This window comes from Caenorhabditis remanei, chromosome V (genome assembly GCF_010183535.1).
Source record: "Caenorhabditis remanei strain PX506 chromosome V, whole genome shotgun sequence".
Lineage (NCBI taxonomy): Eukaryota > Metazoa > Nematoda > Chromadorea > Rhabditida > Rhabditidae > Caenorhabditis > Caenorhabditis remanei.
This window is the reverse complement of record NC_071332.1, coordinates 22176898-22194399: the sequence shown is the minus strand read 5'-3', so window position 1 is coordinate 22194399 and position 17502 is coordinate 22176898. Positions and strand designations below refer to the sequence as shown.

Here is a 17502-nt window from a genome sequence, read left to right as displayed (position 1 = left end):
GTAACCCGTCATTTTCAATGTGTTTTTCAAATGTTTGATTTTTTTGTGGAACAAAATAGAGGCTCAAATAATTAAGACGGATTAAGACAAGTAGAACAAAACAGCCACCGGAATAGTGACGGTTGACAAGAAGAAGAACATGAACACGATATCCAGCCTCTCTGAGATCCGTACATATCCATTTGTCGATCGGCGACGCACCAGTTCGATGTTTTCAGCGGCGTCAATCTCGTCGAGTTCCCACTGAAAATTTTCAAGTTTTAAAGTTTTAGGATTTATTTCATTTCATCTACAGTATTGGCCAAAAATATAACATATTTTGCCTTTTTCAGTTGAAAATGCCTAACTTTGAGAGTATGTCAAAGTAACACTGATCTTCCGATCAAGTAGATTTTTAAGGCATCATACAGATTAAATATAGAGCTTCATTTTTGTAGTTGATAACTTTTTTGTACGGACACTCCTTAGCAAGTTATATATCGACAAAGTAATTTCTCCCTCAAATTGACCAATTTCAGTGCAAAATAGAGTGATTTTTGAGATCTCTCTTTAAAATGACCATATCTCTCTATTTTGCCGGTACCAAAGGCGCGTTTTTTAAAGAAAATTCAAAAATGTTTGTTCCGAGTACTTCTGTCCTCAAAACCCTCTTTGCTCTTTTGATCATTCACGTAGATCCTTTTAATCTTATGACGCAACGACCAATGACCATTGAGAATATCCATTTTCTGTCGCACCTGTGAAGCGTTCTATTTATTTTTAAATCCCTTAAAAAAGGTGAGCACGAAAAAATCAAATGTGTGTTGCAAAATTTGTGAAGAAAGGTGTATTAATTCGTCTCTCTAACTCTCTATCCCTCCCTCTCTCCACCCAGTCAACGGAAAAAGACACATTCAACAATTTATGGGCACAGTCAGTTGGTGTGTGTGCTCCTGGAGCAAGAGCAGAAGTCCCAGAGCAGAAGAGATAGGATGGAAGAAAGAAGAAGAAACAAAAGAGAAGAGCAGCAGCATGAACGCAATAAAAAAATTGTCAATGTCGCAAGACATGAAAAGAGGAGATCCGGAAACTCCCCACTGCTGACGATCATGATTCTTGAGCTGCTAGAGACTGGTTTTATGAGTTGTGAGAATGGGCGCGTCACAGGTGCGCCAGAGAATCCAGGAGAAGAAAAAGAAAGAAAAGAAACTCACTTTTATGGATTCACAACGATTGACCATCTTTTTGATGTACTCTTCTAGAGCTTCCAGACGTGATGATAACTGGAATTACACTGTAAGCAACTCTACTTCCCCCGTTCCGAACTCACCAAAACCTCCTTGACTGCGGTTCCATTTAACTCTGACGTCTTCTTCGTCTGGATAATCTCTCCGTTCTTTGTTTCAGATACCAGAATCACCTGAGTAGGCTCCTCTGGGTTCATCCGGTATCTTCTTTTCTGAAAAGTTATTATTCTTAATCTTCAAATATCTTATTTATTCTTACATTAGATGTCTTGAAAATTGGTCGGAGCAAGAACAATTTCATCCAGAACTCGTGTGGCTCATCACCATAACGTCCCAAACGATGCACTTTCATGACAATTCCGGTTGTCATGGCGGCGATTGAGACGATCACCATGTTGAAGAGGAAGTATGCGACTGGAAAAGATTTTTCTCGCTGGGTGCTCCTTTTTTATCCAAACAGTTTGTTGATTTACTTTCCCCAAATAAAAAAAAGCAACTTACCCAACAAGGGCACATGTGTCGAACTATGCGGAACCTTTTCACTAACAACCAGTGAAAGAACTGCCATTGTCAAGATAGCAGTGACACCCAATGTGAATCGTTCCTCTCTTTCGCCAGTCGTCGAGAATCTGGCGAACAGTCCAACGACAGAAATTGCACACATAATATAACTGGGGAATGTGAGTGTGACCATATAGAATAGTGGTCTCCGCTTAACAGAGATCTCAAATTTCACTTCCGACACCTCGATTCCCTCGTGCTCGTACTTTTCTTCAGAGACGTTCAGGTTCAAAAGATGCCACTCTTCGTTTCGCTTATAGTGCTCCAAAGAATGGTCTGTGTGAGCGTGCAGTCGGATTTTTTCATGACCATACGCCCAGGAGGCGATCTGAAAAAGAAATTTAAAAATTTCACAAGTTTGAGAATGTCACTCACCTCAATCGCACATCGCTGATCGTCCAATGGAAAGTGTCGAATATTGATCTCGCAAGACACGGTATGAACCGCCGGATGACTCGCCACCACCGTTCCATTATAGTGAATGCGTGCGGGAGCGCGAACCGCGGAGAGGAGATCCTCGTGTGCCAACCTGTTAGCTTTCACCCTTTAGACGATTGGGGGCTTGTAGAAGCCGCCCATGTGTATTCGGATAGGTGGGGGTGGGGAATGTTATTAAAACTTATTGTTAGTTTCTTCTAATAGTGCTAAAATTTCATAAACTATCAGCGACTATGGTTGTGTATAAGCTTGTTACTTCTCTTCTTAATTTTAATGACACTCCACATGTTGTGACACCCGGGTGTCTCCCTAATTGTTAGTTTACACATAGTGAAAGGGGGGAAGGAGAGACCCAAATTATTAATGATCATATTAAATTCTACACTTTCCAAGATTGAAAATTTTCGCAAAGATTTGGGGAAATAATTAGATTCTATTAGTAAGAAATAGGAAACAAAACTCACATGTTGAAAACAATAATATCGGGAACCCAAATCTTGTCCAGAGGAATCCATGTCTTTGTGATGCCTCCGAACAGCGCTGGATCCCATATGAGGCTGGGATCATTCCAGTGCTCGTCTACATAGATCAACACAGTCATTGTTTGTTTCAACTCGTCGATTCCGAGAATGTGAACCAGTTCTAGTTCATATTCAACGTATAACAAGCCGTCTGGTGGAGCGTGTTGGTTGTGTTTGGAGAGTAGATATTCAGTGAGACGTTTAGAAGAACCTGGAATATAAATTTTGAATCTGAGCAGGCAGGAAGGGGGCGTAACTCGCTTACATCGCTATACTAATGAACTGAAAAAACACCAAAATGTAGATCTTGGCGAGCACGGGCCGGATTTTTATGTTTTTTGACACTTTTTCTCTTTCCGTGGCATTTTAACGATTAGCCAATCGGCCAGTAATATGTACACGGAGATAGAACTCGCCGAGATCTACAATTTGGTATATTTTTCAGCTTAAAATATTGCGTTTGAAGCGAGTAACGTGTCGGCCCGTGTCGGCTTGCAAGTAGGTTCTTATTATTAAAATAACTGCAAGGTTTTCCGAATCTCAAGTCATCTGGCCCCTCGAAGAAAACCGCTGACCTCTATCTTTTCCTAGAATAATAACTCTCCCTCTGAACCTCATAAATCCTAAGCTCTTCTTCAATTTTCCCTCAATCTTCCCCAACTCTTCATCGTCACACCTCATTTCCCTCGACACTCACCTCATGTGGCCCCATCTTCATTTCCTTCCACTCTTCTACCTCTACGTCAAAAAAAAGACCCATTAACCGGTTTTGATTTGTGAGGAGCCCTCAATCGATCCCTCTGGAGGATGGATGAAGGCTTTTAGTTGCACACTGACACACACATTCACACTCTCTTTCTACTCTCAAACACTTGAGATGACAGAAAAACATGAGGCAAAAAATGTTTCTGTGATTGTGTTATGTTGTTGCTATTGGTTCTAGAACACACGAGGACAATTAAGAGTAAATGGGCTAGAAGGTTTTTGGAGTTTGGACAACATCAAGTTAGATGGCAGAAATTGAAAAAATCTCCTTTTTTTAATTCGTTCGCAATTTTCAGACTATTGAAATTCATTTAGTCTAGTTTTATGCATACTTGTCCACCGGGCCGACACACAGACAGGTGCGTAACTTTCTTCAAACTGAATGTTTTGAGCTGAAAAAATATAACAAAATGTAGATCGATGAGATCCGAATAGCTAGGCCGGTTTTCAGTCGTTAATGTGCCACGGGCTGGGAAAAATAGGCCAAAAAACACGAAAACAGCCGAAAAAGTTATTCTAGCCCGGTCCGCGGCACATTACCGAATAGCTATCCGACCCGTAGCAGATCACAACTGGAGCATTCTGGAACGTACTGGAACATTCTCAAGGAATTTAAAACATTTTGGCGCATTTTGGAGCATTTTGAAACATTCCGGGGCATTTTGAGCAATTTGTATGCATTCTAGCGATGGCTAGTCGTAAATGTGTCGGTCACCGATATATCTCACCGAGATCTACATTTTGGTATATTTTTCAGCTCATAAAACTCAGTTTGAAGCAAGTTACCCGCCGATCCGTGTGTCGGCCAGGTTGACAAGTATAATTTTATGAATATTTCATGCAAATTATCCCAAAATTTAATTGTCCAGTTTCGAACAGTCAACTATTTTAGGTTCATACATGTCTTAATGCCTCACGGAATTTTTTCCTGAAAACAATGTAAATCCATGTTTTGGTCACATTACCCTATTCTCATGACCACAAAAAGGAAGAGAGGGTGGTCAATTTGGGAGATTAGGGGAAGGAGGGACTCAATTTGCACTCATCCCGAAAATTTCCTTCATTCTCAAAATCGAATGATCAATGCTTACGTAGCGGATGTTTAGACAACTAATTTTGTGTCCTTGCCCGGTAATTTTTTGAGGTTTGGTCTTTCGAGAAAAAATATATGTATGAAATTTTGTTTCATATGGAAGAAGAAAAAATCATCAATTCTTTGCACTCCCTAGTGGTTATTGGCAACATTTATGATAGTTTATGGGTTTCTTGGGAGCTATAAATCCTCAAAAAATTGTTTCCTCAAAAAGTTCAGTACCTGGAACAAATGTTGGCAGTGTCTCGTTCACTTGTGTTAGTTCTTCGTCATCTGATCCATTGAGCTGAAAAAATTAAAGGATAATGAGTTTATGCTTTCTAAGAACTTACATGATTTAATAACACATTCGGCGCTTCTTCACTACTATCAAAATATGCTTCTGTTGTGTATGTTGACTGGAAAGTTGACGGTATTAACAGGAATGACAGGAGAAGTATTCGGTTCATAATCTGAAAAATGAATGAAAAAATTGCTTGGGTTATCATATGAAATAGATAGTTTTTAAGCATTTGTTGAAATTGAAGCTGATAAAAATATAAAAATATTTTTCATCTAGAATGCCTATTTTTTCACTAAAGTATTTTCTTGAAATTTACAGTTAAAAAAATATAAATGATTTTTTTTCAAAAGATGAACCTGAGTATTCCATGAAGTGAGTCATGTCTGTTTTTCCGAAATTCTCTTGTACATCTCGTGTTCAATTCAAAAATATAGGTTTTATTTGACTAGACTGGAACTTCCAGTCTGGAATGGAGTATAATTAAGATGCGTTTTCAGACAAACAACTTTTAGCCGCAATAATATTTAGAAACTTCATAAATATTTGTTATTAAGAGCCTTGCTAAGTATTTTAGATGCATATCTTTTTTGCAAAATCACTGAAACTCTATAAATAGTCAATACATCTATAATCTACGTGTCATTTGCATATTTCAAGTCATGCCAAACAAGATTATATGAGACCAAAAGAAAAAAATGTTTTCATTAAATTAGAAAATTGGAAGAATACATAGAAAACGAGAGAGTGAAAATGAGCTCACTCCTTCTCATCTCACAAATGAGTCCGGAGAGTCTCTTGGAGTCCTGGAAGAGAGCATCGCTAGCCCATCTCACTCCTCTTCAGAGGCTCCGCCCACTTTTCTGGAGTGGACCCCCAGAGGTGGGATGGAACCGAGGAGAAGGTGTGGAAAAGAATGATTTGTTAGGGGTAATTAAAGGATGGAAAAAGAGCATTGAGAAATGAGGAGAAGGTCAAGGAATTGAGAGATTGGAAGATTTTTCTGGTTGAATTGAACTTCTGTAACATTCTGGAGCAGCAGAGGGGAAAGGTCATCTATATAAAAGTTACTGTGAAAAAAATAAAGTTTCGACAATGATTTTTAAAAAATGCGAGGGAAACGCAAGTGCTGCAGAGAGTTGTGGGCCGAGCCCAAACTCAGATAAATTTTTAACGAACAACACTGAAGTTTAAGATAAAATCGTATTTTAAGTGTTGTTTTCAACGTTTTTTGATGAATATTTCCATATTTCTCATATTTATCAACTAAAGTAAGGTTTTATCTCAAAATTCAAGGTTGCTCGTTAAAAAAATTATCTGAGTTTATGCTCCGCCCACAACTACCTGCCGCACTTGCCTTTCCCCGTGAAATTTTTTTCTTGAAATTCCTTGTCGAAACTTTATTTTTTCACAATAATAAGGCTTTATCGAAGCACACAAACTGATATGAGATAGTTAGAGCTGCAAATAAAACCTGAAAACTTTCATTCATCGTTAGAAAATTAACGGAAATTGAATTTTTATTTTCCAAGTTTAACCAAATTTAGATTTTCAAAAAAAACGAAAACTTCAATGAGTCAGCACCTCGAGTCAGTTCGTCGAACTCATTCATTCAAGGCATCGGAGTGGGTTCGACGTAATCACCTGGAAAAATGAAGGAAGTGTAATAATTGAGATGATCCGATGAATGACGCCGCCGAGGGGTGGAATGGGTTCTATTGCACAAAGTTATTTTTACTTGGGAATCTTCATTGAGTTTTACGGACGTCAGAGAAAGATAGGCCACGTGAAGTTACTTATTACCGGCTCACGAACACTTGCCGAAGAGTGTTGAAGGCGCATGGAATTAGTTCGGATGGGTTTTGTAGTGGAAACCATGAAAAACCGGTGTAAAAATATTTAAAACCGTTATAAAATACGGTTTTTCACCCATTGTACCTTTAACCCCATCCGGTAAGGGTTCGTGAATCGATAATAAAATTTCATACTTTCGAAATAAACCTTCCCAAAAAGTCCACTTTCAGAACATCTCTTCTCCTCCCTAACAGCTGATTGTCGACCGATAAAATGAAAAATCGGGTGACATAAAATTCCAGACAGCTGTGTCATCATCATTCGGTGTGATTTTTCATGAAGATTCAGGAAATTTGATGATGCACTTTTAATGACCCTCTGAGAATGATAGCGGAGGAGAATCAATGAGAGATCAACACACAATGGTAGATCAAAAAACTAACTTACCAAGTCTTAAATTCAGTTGCGGTGTGAAAAATGGTTGGTTGTGCCTGGCCACTTTACATATCTCCACAGGTTTATTGTTGCGAACCAGAATGTCGAAACCGCCTACTTCGTTTTCGTTGCCGAGGAGTCTGAAAAATGTGATAATTTATCTGAACTAAAATTTCAACTTTTTACTTTTTATCAATATCCAACACATCAATCATATGGTTCAATACTCGATATTTCAGCTCGAAATCCTCTTGAGATGATGCTGTCAAAGAGGGACTCGCGTTCACCTGAAACAAATAAATCAGAACTCTTTTCAGTGTCGTCCCAGATCATAAAAGTAGATTGCATTCACATAAATCAAGTTCACCGGAAAACCATTTTTCAAAAAGATTTATAAATCTTCCTCTCACTTATCGGTTCAATGAGCAAAGTGAGCATTTCAAAAAAGCCAATTGTCCGAGAGAGAAATGAATGATCTAGTGCTTTTGTGAGTCGATCTAATGCTGGAGTTCCTCAGCTCTAAGATCCAAGGACGAGATAACAATAATTGAAAAAAAGGGGATCTGTCCAGTCCTGCCGCATTCCAAAAAATCGATAGACATTGCTTTTTGAAAATTTTTAAGAGACAATGTCTCGCTCAAGCCACCAGGCCATGTTACACATGTACCAAGTTGATCCGTTTTGGCTGATTTTTTGATATGTTAGTACCCTAGGAATTCTAAGATTTTTATATTATACCTCATTAGGCTCCGCCCCCTTTGACCTACCAAAACGATCAATTAAAGTTGAAAAATGAAATTTTTTCTTTTGAAAGATAGGATCAAAATCGCTTCAGAAATGAATTACCAGCCTTATTTTGTGCATTTTATAAGATGAACTATTTTTTGTAGCTCCCCTGCATCATATAGAAAAAAGCACTTTTTTGAAAAAACTGTCAATTTTTTCATGTTTTTTGGGTTTTTCGGCAGGTCGAAGTACTGTGGTCCGAAGCAAATTTATGATGATTAGATACATATTTGTGTTGGCTATTTGAAAATATAAACACCTTCCCCAGATTTTAGTGGCTAGCCGAGTTATGATCAAAAAAGTGACGAAACTTGATGCATTTCAACGTACCCCCCTCCATGGTAAAAAATGAGTGAATGACAAAAATCAAAAATATCTCGGATTTGAGTTATTTAAAGCTAAAATAGTACTCACACAAATTTGCAGACATTTCTGACCATGCTTCAGTGAATTACAGACACTTCCTCCATTTTTTCGAGTCAAAAAGTTTGACCTTTCGTAACTTTCCAGATTATTACTCAATATCTTAGAAACACCTGGAAAACAGTGAAATATACTTTAGAAACAGAAACACATAAATGAAAATTTATTTTAAGATAGAATGCTGGTAATTCATGTCTCAGAATATCTTACTCTCGTAGATCCATGAAGCTATCAGATATGAACTGAAACGAAAGTTGAACAAAGCGACAAAAACTGACTCTCAATTATTTATTTATGTCTTTAAAGTATATTCCACTATTTTCTCAAAGTTTCATGAACTTTGAGTAATAATCTGAAAAGTTACGAGAGCTCAAACTTTTTGACTCGAAAAAATGGAGGAAGTGTCTGTAACTCACTGAAACATGCCCAGAATTGTCTGCAAATTTGTGTGAGTACTATTTTAACTTTAAATAACTCAAATCCAAAATAGTTTTGATTTTCGTCATCCAACCATTTTATACCATGGAGGGGGGTACATTGAAATGCATCAAATTTCGTCACTTTTTTGATCATAACTCGGCTAGCCACTAAAATCTGGGGAAGGTGTTTATATTTTCAAATAGCCAACACAAATATGTATCTAATCATCATAAATTTGCTTCGGACCACAGTACTTCGACCTGCCGAAAAATCCAAAAAACATGAAAAAATTGACAATTTTTTCAAAAAAGTGATTTTTTCTATATGATGCAGGACAGTTAGAAAAAATAGTTTATCTTATAAAATGCACAAAATGTGGCTGGAAATTCATTTCTGAAGCGATTTTGGTCCTATCTTTCGAAAGAAAAATTTTCATTTTTCCATTTCAATCGATCGTTTCGGTAGGTCAAAAGGGGCGGAGCCTAATGGGGTATAGTATAAAAATTTTAGAATTCCTAGAATACTAACATATCAAAAAATCAGCCAAAACGGATCAACTTGGTACATGTGTAACATGGCCTGTAGGCCTATGCTCGAGCCAGTCAGAGATTGTCTCTTAAATAGCTAGGGGTTGACTGTAATAATTCGACTTACCTCCAAGAGCCATGGCTTTAAATTCTCATCAAATAGAATGTCATAGCCGTAAAGTTCAAAGCAGTGAGTGTCCTGAATAAGACGATGGAGCTTTTTTCCAGAACCTTTTTTGACATTCTTACCTGTATAATGAGATTCTGAACACTCCTTAGACTTTCTATGATTACTTTAGCCAAGTCATTCATTAGTTTTGAAACTTTCGAGTGGCCATGCATTGACTTAAAAAATCGCATCAGTTTTGGAAGACTCCATTTCAAACCGCGTTCTGGATCATAATCCGCTGCGGTCTTGGCAACGGCTACGTTGGTTAAATGAACGACTGGAAATGTTTTTTTTGTGTCGGATATCCCTAAAAGACAAAACTCACATGCATCATCCACACTATCCGTTGAATATCGAGAGTGAGAAAATCTAGCAAAGCCTTCCCGATGGACCCATGCATTCATTGGGCGGAACTGGAAATGTAGAAAAAAACTGAGTAACGTGGAGCGAAAAAAAGTATACTCACCGAAGTAACCAAGACATAAATTCTTACATCAAACTTCTTTCCTCCAACCAAATATGGATTATGTATATAACTCTGTACGACATATGGCAATGCCTCAGAACCACTCGAATCCTTCTTCTTCCATTCTTGCACATGTTTTAGTTTTCGAAACAAAAAAATTCCTTTCCCCTGCGCCCCCGCAACAGGCTTCATAATCCATATGGTGTCAGTGGGATACTTTCGAAATTCCTCAACGAACAGATGGTACTCGGCAGGTAATACATAACTGGATGGGATAAAATTGAATTCGGAAGCCACATCGACTCCAGATTTTTCCTTAGCTTTTCTTGCTTTTTTGTAGTTTTTAATCAGAAAATCTTTTCTAGTCAACTCGAAATCATTTCGAAAGTGACATATGAGTTGTTTCTCGGAGAACTTGTGTTTGTCGTAACATGTAGTCATCCATTCTCGTGTTACCCAAAAAAACTGCCAGTCGTCGCCTCTAAAATGTAACAGAACTATAAATTTAGTGACACCATGATTAAACTCACTGCGTCTGTGCCCATCCTTCTCGATTAGTTAGCACATCGGAGATAGTGTTCGTTAGAGCGCACTTGAACAGAACCTTCTTTTTTCTGAAATATTAAATAGTCGGAGTTTGACCAAATAGCATACCTCTGTTCTCTTGGTGTCTGTGGTGTACTTTGGGATGTGGTGATTGTTGGAATAGTTAGTTGGGTTCGTGGTTCTTTAGCAGACGACATTATTTAGGTAAGTTGGGGGATTTAATAGGAAAAATAAAAAAGGGATAGATTTGAGGGAAGGAGCGTTTTGACACCGGATGTCCGGATGTTCGCATGACTGCTCACTGGCTCAAAATTGGTGAATTTGGTGAAGCGTATTGCAACAAAAACTTATTTCGGAAAATCTGTGTGGAACGGCAGACCTCAGAGAACACAAGTCATGAACAGTTTAGAATTGTGTAAAACAGAACGTTGGGAAAGACTCAGAAAATGTATTTCTCCACCAATTAGTCCAAAATCCTTTTCCAACCCTCATAGATGGTCGATCTACTGATTTTTTCTTTAGTTTTTCTCAGCGAGGTATGATACATTCTAACAATAACATTTTAGTTTCAGAAAAACTCAACTTTTTGAAAAGTAAACTATTTATTCTCACGATTTAGAAAAAAATTCAATATATTCTAAATTTTAGCCCTAATCTTCTCCATAATTGGCTTCAAGTACTTCTCGAATGCATCCGGAACATCTTTTTTATTCAGATGACTGTGTGTAGTCCATTCCATCAACGCCGGGTACACATTTCCATCCCGTCGACCCAGCACACTCTTCAATTCAATTTCATGGATTGCGAAGGCGTCCACAATAGAGACAGCGTCAGTGCGAATGGTGGCGAGGGCTCTGGAACAGTAAGTTTATGACACATCTCTCTACTCACTGAGAGAATCTCTACGCACTCCGAAACACCACTTTTTAGCTCATCGATTTGTTGGAGTGTCATATATCTGTTCTCCATGAAACTGCCCTTATTTGAAACTTGTAGGTCAAAGATGTATAGCTTGGCAAGTGTTCTCAAAACAGGACGGATATCTTCTGGAGCTTGCGAGACCTTGAGGAGCAAGATTCGAACGATGTAGAGACGAATGTGCCACTGCAATGATAACTTTTATTTCTGATTCTTGGTTCCTAGAGGTGCACTTACCCTCGCGGCCTTGGTCAACTCCACGGAACACCTATTCCATGCTTCATGACTCTTATACATGGCACTTTCAGTCTTCAACTTGTTGAACGCTTGGAGAACGACTCTTCTAGTAGCGTGCTCAAAGTCTTGAACGATCTGATGGTCATTATAGGTTTTGTGACTTGACAGTGTAGAGACATTTGATTGACTCTTTTTATGAAGATATCCACAGATCCCAGTCGTATTCAGTCCTTCTGAAGCGGCCACTTTCATGAGGTATCTGAAGAGAATGCACATCTTATGTACATATAAATTATACACTGCCCGACATAAATATAGAGCCACTTGTGATCATCGACTATCTCACAAAAATGATGATACTTCAGGAAGTTTTTAGAATGGCAAAAATATACATTTATTAGCTGAAAAATGTTGAATGCAAAACATTTTAACTCTGCCTATTTATTTTTGGAAAAATCGAGAAAATGTGAAAAATGGCTTCAATCTATCCGACATAAGTATAGAGCCACTCACAAAAAGTGTCAAAAATGAGAAAATTACAAGCTTAAAACACTGATTTCGGAATCTTCGTCGAAAGTTGAGTTGGTTAGAGATATTTTTCCAACATTTTCAGTTAAAAAATTTTGAGAAAAATGAGAATTTCTGCGAATTTTCAAGCCTCTCAATTTTCAGTTTGTTTTGTCCAAATAAGTTCTATCTAGCATCTGATTTTTTTCAATATTAAGTGTGTAACTCATGAATTAGGGTTTAGTATAGTTTATGTGAGTATTTGAATCCTTTTGAACAACTTAGGTCATCTCAAATCCGAATATTTGGAAATTTTTTGAAATTTTGCATGCATTTACATCGAAATTTCTGGTATTTTCCATTTTAACTAGTTTTTTTTGCTTGTCAGACACCGAACTGGTCTTGTTGTTTTGTTTATCAACATTTATCCTGAATGAGCTCCACTGTAAATCAGCAAAAAAAGTAGCAACATGAAATTTTTGATCAGAAAAGTTGTAGCAAAATCATCAGGTTAATCAAACTGTGTTCAATGAGCAATTATGACAATAATTCCGCATATATTAGTGTTATTATCATAGATTTGTTGCAATTTCAAAATTTTACTGAAGGCGCGGCGCTTTTTACCAGAGCTAAAAATATACTACTGTACGATACAGGTGAAAATTCATGTTGCTACTTTCTTTGCTGATTTACAGTGGAGCTCATTCAGGATAAATGTTTATAAACAAAACAACAAGACTAGTTCGATGTCTGACAAGCAAAAAAAAACTAGTTAAAATGGAAAATACCAGAAATTTCTGTGTAAATGCATGCAAAATTTCAAAAAATTTCCTACTTTTCTGATTTGAGACAACCTAAGTTGTTCAAAAAGATTCAAATATTTACAAAAACTATACCAAACCTTAATTCATGAGTTACACACTTGATATAGACACAAATCAGATGCTAGATAGAACTTATTTGGACAAAACAAACTGAAAATGGAGAGGCTTGAAAAGTCGCAGAAACTCTCATTTTTCTCCAAATTTTTTAACTGAAAATGTTGGAAAAATATCTCTAACCAACTCAACTTTCGACGAAGATTCCGAAATCAGAGTTTTAAGCTTGTAATTTTCTCATTTTTGACACTTTTTGTGAGTGGCTCTATACTTATGTCGGATAGATTGAAGCCATTTTTCACATTTTTTTTATTTTTCCAAAAACAAAGAGGCAGAGTTAAAATGTTTTGCATGCAACATTTTTCAGCTAATAAATGTATATTTTTGCCATTCTGAAAACTTCCTGAAGTATCATCATTTTTGTGAGATAGTCGATGATCACAAGTGGCTCTATATTTATGTCGGGCAGTGTAGGGGGGGGGGGGGGGGGGGGGGGGGGGTAACACTCACTTAGCCACTTGCAATAGCAACACCAAGTTATCTCCCTCGTAGGTACAGCTTCCACATGAAAAAGCTAGCAACTCTGGAATTCCAGAAGCATGTGAGTAGCCATGTCCTCCACATGCCAGCCGACATTGTTCAATTCCTTGCTGCACTTCAAATGTGACTAGAGCCTTGAGTCCAGATGACAAAGCATGGATATCGGGAAGTTGGGAGGCTTCACCTTTCTTCAATTGTTTGGAGATTTCCTGAAAACTCACAGTTCAGTTTCTTAGTTGAAGTGCTTACCGCAGTAATTGCTTACTTTAAAAATTACTTGCAACTCCTCTCCAGCAATCCTGAAAGCAATCACTTTTGCCATGTACGGAAAAATGCGATATTGTTGAGTCTGATAGTCTAGAATTTTGACTTCACCGGCTCCAGGAACCAGCTCTCCTTGTCTACGGACGCATGAATAGCGTGTCGCAATTGTGACGGCGTTGGCCAGGTGATTGGCAATATCTCGAACCATCATGCTTCTCACGAACACCATTCCACCGTAAGCAAGTTTTGAATGCGGTGGTTTCACGTAGGTTCCATCGGCTAGCACCTGGATAAATAATATGAGAGTTATAAGTTTTTGGAATATTCAAAACCTTAGAATGCCGCATCAACAGGCTCTCTCTTGGGATCCGAAACTGGTCAAAAAGTAGATATCCATTATCGGATCCATTAACCCCTAACTTTGGTCCAATATCTCCCGATTTTAGATTAGGAAGGGTCTTGTGAGTCTCCATGTCTCTGAGCTGCACAATAAATGGGTGAGGTCCCTCACACTTTCCATTAGTCCACAAATTCGCCACAACAATTGCATGATTACAAAACTTTCCAAGACTTCCTGGCCACCACTTTGCTCCGCTAACCGTCGGAGTGTTGATAACAAACTCTTGGGTTTTTGGGTCATACGTAGCGGTTGTCTCCAGTTTTGAAATATTTGTCCCGTGCCCCATTTCTGTTTGAGCGTATGTTCCGATAATGGTACCAGAAACAGCACGAGGCATCCATTTGGAGAGTTGTTCTGAGGAAGCTTGGGATTGAAGAACGGGAAGGAACATAAGGTAGTGTAAAGAGAAAGCTTGTCCGTCGCGGACATGAACCATTCTAAAACATTTTTTGAAAAGAACTGTGAACTTATTGCCAGAAGACTTGGGACTTACTGTATGAAATAAGTGGTCTTCTCGATGTTTGTCATGTCAATCATTTCGTGGTACTTAGCCATTCCAGCCACTTTTCTAACGGAATTGTCGATTAGTTCCTCCCGACTCATAAATGGTGTTGGACGTGTATCCTGGAGCTCTTTATGGTCCTCAACGTACTTCTCGACTTCTCGGCGGGCCTGAGACAAAAGAAAAATTTATATATATATAATAGGAATAGTAAAGCATTTACCTGTAATCTCTTCGCTCCTCCATGATACCACTCAGTAAATCCATCTACATCAAATGTTGCCTTCTTCCGTTCTTCAGTAATATCCGGATTGTCCCCGTCTTGGATATAACGATTCATTCTGGAAACTGGCAATAGTTGAGTGATTTGAGAATAGGGCTGGTACTGAGGCATAATAGACAAAATATCGGTGGTTGATAAGTTTGTGGGTGTCGGAGGGGTGTTTTATACAACGCATTTTAATGGTTGTAGCCATTTTTTTTGTTTTTCTTCAGATGATAAGACGGACTACGGACTCACTCTTGTGCACCTGTCAATCAAACACAACTTTGTCAAGGAAACTTTTTTCTGCTTTCCATATAACTTTATGACGTCTTTTTCTTACCTTTTTGGTACGAAAATTCAAATGATAAGGAACTTTTTTCAGGGGTGAAATTGATATTAGTTTACTGATAATGACTAGAGGGAGTAAAAAACAATTTATTGACAATGCATTATGAAGGAAAATAAAAAGATTTTGAAATTTGATACAATTGAAAAAACAAGAAAATCAATAATTAAGGTGAGTAATTAAGCATTTAACTGGCTTCCATAAAATCCGAGTCAGATCGCTCTAGGCTGAATCCTTGCCTTGACTTGTAACGAATCACTTTATTATTTTTGTTTAAAACGAATTCTTCAACTGGAGTTTTATAGAATACTTCGACTAATCTGAAAAGCTTACGAGATTGTCCTGATCTTATGAAAATAAGTAAAACTCACTCTCCAATGAAAAATACATCAAGCGGCCATTTTAGAGCAAAATGAATCAGAATTCGTGTATCCAAATCATAGGGTTTTGACGTCACAACATTTTTCTTTAGAATTTCGGTGACTCTGCGAACAAATGAAAGTTTTTTTTAATGTTACAAAAAAACTCACTTGGTCTCCATTGTACTGCATTTCCTTCTTGATGAGGTATTTTTAATATACTTTTCACAGGTTACTTTCAAATTAAAGTCCTCCTTCTTTTCTTTCATTTCGAGGATAATAAATTTAATTATTTCATCGAGCTCCTCAGGTTTGTACCTTTGGAACTGCGAAGTTCTTTTCGGTGTCTGAAAAGCGTTTTCTTTGTTTTTGGAATTATTAAAACCATACCTCTGATTTTCTCAAAACAATGTTCTCTTGCTCGTCATTTGGTCTCTCGGAGCACTCCTTTATATTCTCTCCTCTTTCAACGCGAATCTCCACTAAGCGGTCACGGAACTCTTTATAAAAACTTTCTTCGACCTCAAATTTTTTAAGTTTGTTGTTATCATCGAATTGATAAAATATTCCATCCTTCTCCAATCTAAAATTTCCGACTTGATTTACCTTGGAATCAAAATAACTCACCCCTTCTCCATCTCCTTAAGCAATGCCATCTTCTTTCCGCCGTTTTTGATGCGTACTAGATGCATGAGATAAACAAATTTGACTGATTCGGGGAGAATATCAGTCAAATGGTTTGCGAATCTAAAAACACGAGTTTTGTTGTAAGTGGGGGCGGAGCCTAAGCTTACTTATTGAACAAATATTCATCATCTACTGGTCCCCAACCAGATTGTGCTTTCCTCCATTTCTTGAACCGAGCTACAAGATCTTCAAATGATTGGATCATGTAGAGTTTTTCCGACATGGTAAAAAAATATTCAATAGTGTTTTGTGGCTGAAATATTAATATGTATTAAATCTTCATAACAAGTCGCAGTTTTTTACTTACATCCGGCTCTCCGATTCGCTTCATCTCTTGAAAAGCTTCATCATTCGAAATAAATCCTTGAATTTTAAAGTAATGCATCTCCAGATAACCAAGTTTCTTGAGTCTGGAAAAGGAATTTTCATTTTTATAGTTCAGTGAAAAACTCACTTCTCACGAATCTCATTTGAAATGTCTAATCTGAAAGTGTAGGCAATTTGTAACTCCTGTTTTAGAGTGTATTCCCCAAGCGAAGAGTCAAGTCCTGAGAATGATTTGGTTATTCTGAAATCGTCCGAATTTTATTGCTTTGAAATTAACAGTAACTACATACCTATCCACTATACTATCAATTTGTTTCTCATTGCGATGGTGTTCATAAAACTTGCGTGCTTCTTTTTCCAAAGACTTGAATTCGACAGGATCCTCAGATATCTCGATCATGTATTGCAAAAACTCCGGTAAAATGTTATTTTTCGACACCGATTGAGTCATTTTTTGAAAAAGTTGTTCTAAAAAAATGTTAACTTCAATTATGTGTTCATTCGATTTAATGATGCAAAAGAATACAGAATATAACTGGTTATTCAAGTCGTGTAAAAATGTATTTTAATACATATTTTACCTTATTCACAAGCGGTGAGAAATGTATTTTTTAAACAAGTTTTGCTCCTGTTAGACCAACGCTTAACTGAGGCTTCTAAAGAAGAATTTCTCGACGCTCGTGAATAAGGAGGAAATGTAAAATACATTTTTACATGTCATTAATAAGCCTTTAATAGATATCTCGAAAATAAGAAAGTTAAGTTAAGTTAAGTTATAGTTAGCTAAGTTATAGCTAGTTAAGTCAAGTTAGTTAAGTTAAG

General features: G+C 37.4%; 4 protein-coding genes across 4 annotated transcripts; all 4 read right to left on the bottom strand.

The window, feature by feature from the left end:
- Positions 1-81: 81 nt before the first annotated feature.
- On the bottom strand, positions 82-5053 carry GCK72_021983 (uncharacterized protein; the record flags this gene model as incomplete). Its single annotated transcript, XM_003105278.2, has 9 exons — positions 82-243; positions 1194-1262; positions 1310-1438; positions 1486-1640; positions 1728-2115; positions 2163-2316; positions 2690-2957; positions 4827-4890; positions 4937-5053. The coding sequence occupies 9 exons, from the start codon at positions 5051-5053 to the stop codon at positions 82-84; spliced, it is 1506 nt and encodes a 501-aa protein (XP_003105326.1).
- A 2055-nt stretch (positions 5054-7108) lies between these two features.
- On the bottom strand, positions 7109-10647 carry GCK72_021982 (uncharacterized protein; the record flags this gene model as incomplete). The annotated part of the gene is made up of 7 exons (XM_053734600.1): positions 7109-7253; positions 7300-7400; positions 9397-9468; positions 9519-9715; positions 9764-9851; positions 9905-10385; positions 10559-10647. 7 exons carry the CDS (start codon positions 10645-10647, stop codon positions 7109-7111), a joined length of 1173 nt encoding a protein of 390 aa, XP_053583513.1.
- A 440-nt stretch (positions 10648-11087) lies between these two features.
- GCK72_021981 (uncharacterized protein) lies at positions 11088-15036 on the bottom strand (the record flags this gene model as incomplete). Its single annotated transcript, XM_003105127.2, has 8 exons — positions 11088-11304; positions 11361-11554; positions 11606-11864; positions 13501-13739; positions 13796-14080; positions 14127-14631; positions 14688-14866; positions 14920-15036. The coding sequence occupies 8 exons, from the start codon at positions 15034-15036 to the stop codon at positions 11088-11090; spliced, it is 1995 nt and encodes a 664-aa protein (XP_003105175.2).
- Positions 15037-15494: 458 nt separating this feature from the next.
- On the bottom strand, positions 15495-17131 carry GCK72_021980 (uncharacterized protein; the record flags this gene model as incomplete). Its single annotated transcript, XM_053734599.1, has 9 exons — positions 15495-15627; positions 15679-15792; positions 15838-16013; positions 16057-16249; positions 16294-16413; positions 16461-16606; positions 16661-16763; positions 16808-16921; positions 16971-17131. 9 exons carry the CDS (start codon positions 17129-17131, stop codon positions 15495-15497), a joined length of 1260 nt encoding a protein of 419 aa, XP_053583512.1.
- Between the last annotated feature and the right edge of the window lie 371 nt (positions 17132-17502).